Source organism: Oncorhynchus kisutch, linkage group LG17 (genome assembly GCF_002021735.2).
Source record: "Oncorhynchus kisutch isolate 150728-3 linkage group LG17, Okis_V2, whole genome shotgun sequence".
Lineage (NCBI taxonomy): Eukaryota > Metazoa > Chordata > Actinopteri > Salmoniformes > Salmonidae > Oncorhynchus > Oncorhynchus kisutch.
Window position 1 is genome coordinate 23254389 of NC_034190.2, and position 6156 is coordinate 23260544.

The 6156-nt window shown below is 43.5% G+C and overlaps 1 protein-coding gene across 1 annotated transcript; it reads left to right on the forward strand.

Moving 5' to 3' along the window:
- Positions 1–1100: 1100 nt before the first annotated feature.
- LOC109908634 (sclerostin domain-containing protein 1-like) lies at positions 1101–3750 on the forward strand. Its single transcript, XM_031794978.1, has 2 exons — positions 1101–1115; positions 2512–3750. The coding sequence occupies exons 1-2, from the start codon at positions 1101–1103 to the stop codon at positions 2953–2955; spliced, it is 459 nt and encodes a 152-aa protein (XP_031650838.1). The 3' UTR covers positions 2956–3750.
- The last annotated feature ends 2406 nt before the right edge of the window (positions 3751–6156 follow it).

Consider the following 6156-nt stretch of genomic DNA (forward strand, 5'->3'; position numbering starts at 1 on the left):
TTCCCCATCCACCCCATCCCCATGTTTCCCCATCCACCCCATCCCTCTGTTTCCCCAACCACCCCATCCTTCTGTTTCCCCATCCACCCCATCTCCCTGTTTGTCCATCCACCCCATCTCCTCTGTGTCCCCACCCACCCCATCCCTCTGTTTCCCCATCCACCTCATCCCCGTGTTTCCCCATCCACCCCAAATCTCTGTTTCCCCATCCACCCCATCCCACCCAAGAAAATCTACCTGCTTAACAATATGGAATGAGCCTGGACAGTTTTACAGTGGATTTATTTTCACTGCTATCAAAGGAGGGAACATAGCTGAGGAGACATTGGGGGAATTCATTGTCAAGGATCCCTGTGAAAGGAGTGAAAGATAACCCTGGTTCTTAGGGGCACAGAGTTGGCATGATGAAGGGATAGATGGAGGGATGAAGGGATAGAAGGAGGGATGAAGGGATAGATGGAGGGATGAAGGGATAGATGGAGGGATGAAGGGAGAGATGAAGGGATAGATGGAGGGATGAAGGGATAGATGGAAGGATGAAGGGATAGATGGAGGGGTGAAGGGATAGAAGGAGGGATGAAGGGATAGATGGAGGGATGAAGGGATAGATGAAGGGATAGAAGGAGGGATGGAGGGATAGATGGAGGGATGAAGGGATAGATGGAGGGATGAAGGGGTAGATGGAGGGATGAAGGGATAGATGGAGGGATGAAGGGGTAGATGAAGGGATAGATGGAGGGATGAAGGAATAGATGGAGGGATGAAGGAGGAGATGGAGGGATGAAGGGATAGATGGAGGGATAGATGGAGGGATGAAGGGGTAGATGAAGGGATAGATGGAGGGATGAAGGGATAGATGGAGGGATGAAGGGGTAGATGGAGGGATGAAGGGATAGATGGAGGGATGAAGGGGTAGATGAAGGGATAGATGGAGGGATGAAGGAATAGATGGAGGGATGAAGGAGGAGATGGAGGGATGAAGGGATAGATGGAGGGATAGATGGAGGGATGAAGGGGTAGATGAAGGGATAGATGGAGGGATGAAGGGATAGATGGAGGGATGAAGGAGGAGATGGAGGGATGAAAGGATAGATGGACGGATGAAGGAGGAGATTGTAACCTTTCTATTGTTCTCTAATTTGGGTAATGCATCATACATCGTGTTGGTGAGATCACCTGAAGCACCTGTCCTGCAGAGATGGAGAGATCACTGGATCCGAGAACACAACATGAGATCTACAGTGTTCAATAGCTCTGGTCCAGGGCATTAGTGAGTTCACTCTGGGATCACTCACTATCGCCCTGGACCAGAGCTAAGCACTCAGCTAGCGTGAATGCAGTCTCCAGCTGACCTCCCTTGCTAAACCAAATCAATCCGTTCAGACATGGAATAAAATATGAACTTGAACTTACAAATCATGATGAAATAGACTATCAAAGGATATGCCTCTGGCATGTGGCACATACAACCTTTTGGGAAACTCTTTTATTGTCTACTTATAATTTACAATAGTGTAATCATGAATCAATTATTTACACAGTTAACTGGTCAACAAACCAAAATGAACTGTATATGACAAGCCGTTATAAAGGTCTCGATCGTGTTTTATCCAGTGACAGTGTCCTATCCATAAGGGAAAGCAACATTCATCAAACTATATTGGCAGAAATATATATTACTTGTCTGTGTTGACTGACTGGTAGGTAGGTAGGCTCTACATTGGAGGAGTACACACAAAAAAACGCATTAGCCTTTGCTTCAGTGGGCGTAGCTATGCGTGAAAACGCCTAGTTGATTCATAAAATGCACGCACTACATGCGCGCTGTGTCGTGCCAAGACAAGTGGCGGGTATATAAGCGACTGAACGACAAGTAACATCATAACGACACAACTACCTACCTATCTACCTACCTGTGTCTATCTGCCTACGGAGAGTTGCAGGGATGCTTCTTACCACGAGTGTGTTCCAGCTCGCGCTCTTCTGCCTTCTTATAAGTAACTGTCAAGCTGCCAAGAACAGCTCCACGGAAAAGTTAAACGCTCAGTTGATCAGTACGGTCCAGGATACACCGAGTAGTAATGTATCGATGAATCAAGCACGAAACGGAGGAAGGCGTTTGACCAGCGCTGCGCGGAAAGGTGAATTGCATTTTTATGCGCATATCAAATGTATTGATTCGACGATTCATATAGATTCATTGATCCTGACATTTGGAATGACTTCATTCCTTATATAGGCACATTTTCCATAGACATGAAAGGGACTAAATGAAATATAAATCATAGACTTGTGTTTGAATGGGAGAAAGAATCAAGAATTTGGAATTGTGGTGGACCTCTTGTCAACTCATGCTGTCTTTCAGATGCCCCTGATCATGCCGCAGTTCCTGTCAAAACGAATCTTTATGAGCAGCAAATGGAATAATCCAAAAGCGCAAACTCCAAACTAAATCAAATTCAACTATTTGCAATGTCATATAGATAATGCCATGCAATATGTATCTGACAGAATGTAACACTCTCTCCTCCCCTCTCAATCACAGAGCAGGGTCAGGCACAAAGCCAGGTGGGCTGCAGAGAGCTGCGTTCCACCAAGTACATCTCAGATGGTCAGTGCACCAGCCTGAACCCGATCAAGGAGCTGGTGTGTGCCGGGGAGTGTCTTCCCTCCCACCTACTGCCCAACTGGATCGGCTCCGGTCCCGGGTACACCGGAAAGTTCTGGAGCCGCAGGTCGGCCCAGGAGTGGCGCTGCGTCATCGACCGGACCCGGACCCAGCGCATCAGCCTGCAGTGTCAAGACGGAAGGTCCAGGACCTATAAGATCACTGTGGTTACCTCCTGCAAGTGTAAACGTTACTCCAGGCAGAACAATGACTCAGGGAATGGGAAGTCAGAGCTGGAGGTCAGGCAGGCCCAGGGCCAGGGCTCCACACTCCAGGCAGAACAATGACTCAGGGAATGGGAAGTCAGAGCTGGAGGTCAGGCAGGCCCAGGGCCAGGGCTCCACACTCCAGGTAGAACAATGACTCAGGGAATGGGAAGTCAGAGCTGGAGGTCAGGCAGGCCCAGGGCCAGGGCTCCACACTCCAGGCAGAACAATGACTCAGGGAATGGGAAGTCAGAGCTGGAGGTCAGGCAGGCCCAGGGCCAGGGCTCCACACTCCAGGGGCCCAAGAGGAGGAAGGGAAAGGAAGGGAAGAATGGACGTTCTGGTCAGGGGGACTGGGCAGAAGAACAGCCTAAAAAATACTGAACTGAGCCCGCTGGTCAGGGGGGCTCTGTACACCTCTGAGGGGTTGGAAGGTCTCTCTGTGCCCCCACTTCAGAAACAACACCAACAGACACTAGTTTTGTTTAGAAGGCAACAATGTGTTTGCTGTATTTAATGCAGCTAAATTGAGAAGGCTTGAGAAGGCTATGGAATGATTCCTCAGACAGTGCAACTGGTTTGCCAAATATTGACCACTGTGGATGTGTTTGTGTATGTATGCGTTTTTGTATGATAGAATGAGACTAGTTCAAATCGCACAAGAACCGCATTTGACAGCTAAGATGAGGAGTTCTCTCAACAGATGAATATGTTGTCCACATCATAATGTTTAGATTAACAGAAAAAGCCAGAGTATGTATGTAAATAGTGATTCTATACTCTGGGTTACTTTTTAATGTATGTAAAGGATGACTATGACAATGTAATATATTTTTGTATGGGGATAGCTGAACTAAATATAAATAAGTTCATGTTTTTATATATTTGCTAGATTCTATGTAATCACTTTCAGGACAAATTGTGTCTCAAATTATTTGCCTTGGATAATGAAATAAATCGTGTCTACTATGATTAGATCACTGATTGAATATAAAGAATTACTTTTTTTAAATAATTAGTATAATATGTTTTTGACTTGTCAATACATTTTGCTTTAATCATTAGTAATTAAATGCTTTGAGCACAAGGCCACAGACAGAGGAGCTATAACTTCACAGGAAACAGGAAGTCAGTAACAATAGATGTATTAGCCAGTAATAAAATGTTATATTGAGTCTAATACAAGCTCTACTCTCTGCCGGAATCCCCTCTCCTCCAGGCTATTGGGTCTGTTCCAGTCAGCGGCTACATGTTAACATAATACCAAAATGAGCTGTCATTAAAATTGTGGTGCAAGTACCATGGGGAAGTTATGCTTTCCTCAAAGAGCATTGGGAACGCTTGATATTTGTAGTTTGGGGATGACAGCTCATTTTGGTATTAGGACAGAGTGGTTCTAAACCTGACAGTACCAGAGTAGTACAGAGTGGTGCGTTCCATGAGGGAGAAGCATAGGGAAATCATGTCTGTGAATCTCAGAACGGAGCTTGCGTCATTGACACAATAATACAAGGCTTGTAAAACTTCCTCTCTGTAATTATCCCTGATTACATATTCTCCTCCTGAGTAGCAGTGATGCTATAAGACCACCTAGCTTTATTTATTACCGTAACTACCACAAACACGCTGTAAGAAACGCCCTTACAAGAAACAGAAAGTGATCCACAGGTCATGGGCCACGTTTCAACTCGTATTTGCAAAGTCAATCTGCAATCACCTCTCTCTCTCTCTCTCTCTCTCTCTCTCTCTCTCTCTCTCTCTCTCTCTCTCTCTCTCTCTCTCTCTCTCTCTCTCTCTCTCTCTCTCTTCCCATCTGTCTCTCTCTCATATACTTTCTTGACATGGAAAGTAAAACACGTACCTTGTCAAAGTAAACATATAACAACCATGGTCAAAGACAGGAATATACTAGACTGTTAGTAATAATAGGCAAATCTGAATAATCACACTATATTTGTCTCTAGCTGTCCCTCAGGTTTTGTCAGGAGGCCGCAAATGTGGCTGCCAAAACACAGCATTTTGTTTTTTCACCAAGTATGTCTTTAAGATTATCTTTATAATTTAGGCTTTCAAATTCTTCGTATTGTTTTATAATTTAGGGAAGAATGTATTTCTTATGTCAGAATATCTGTCACAACTTGACAGAAAATGCAGCTCTGTCTATAACTCTTCCTGGGGGCAGAATGAGTCTGTACATGCAGTAGTCAGTATCAGTCAAAGTAGTCAGATAGCCTGTCACCTTGTACTGTCTGTTAAGAGCCAAATAGCAATGAAGTTTACTTCGATTTTTTGTTGTGTCTTTCCAATAGGTGATATATTTTTATTTTAGCTTGGGCCATATTTTCTGAGTGTTGTCCTGAGGGTTTGTTGGTTTTGTAGTGGTTAGTGAATTGAGCCTCAGGACCAGCTGTCTGAGGGGAATCTTCTCTATGGTTACCTCTTGGCAGTTGAGGGCTTTGTAATGGTAAGAGTGTTTTTAAATTATTATAAAACTTAGTGGCTCTTTTTGTCTAATTTGATAGATATTTTAATGGCATAGAAAGCCCTCCTTGCTTTGTCTTTCAGTTCATTCACAGCCAGGTTTTAGTTCCCTGTGGCGCTTATTTTTTTGTCCCAAATATGTGTAAGTGTTTGTTATGTGTCAGTGGAGCCCAGTAAAAATGTATCTCGGTTTCACTGACATAGAGATCGTTTCTGGAATAAAGTTAGTTTTTAATGTTATTGATTGGCAGGGCCCAGGTCTAACAGAACTGTTGCAGATGATGTCATTGTTACTGTAGCCCCTCTTTTTTTGTGTGACAGCAGTACCAGGTCATCTGCATACAGGAGGCATTGTATTTCTGTGTTGTTAATAGTGAGCCCGGTAGATGTTGATTGTTCTAGTGTTTTTGAAAATCCATTCATGTATATATTAAATAGACTTGAGCTCACATTGTTCCACTCCACGGCCTTGTGTATGTTTATTTCCAATTTTGACTGCACATTTGTATTTGTATACATTCATTTGATGACATCATATGGTTTTCCATCCCCACCACTTTCAATACATTTGAGAAAAATGCCTTCATGTCAAATTGAATCAAAGGCATTTTGGAATTCCAAAAAACAGGATTTTGTTTTAGTTTTGATTAAAAAAGGTTTTATCAATTAGGGTGTGTAGGGTATAAATGTGGTCTGATGTTTGATGATTAGGTAGGAATCCAATTTGAATTTTGCTCAGGACATTGTCTTTATTGGCTAATTCAAGAATTTGCAGTTTTTCAGATATTTATTTTTGTTCCA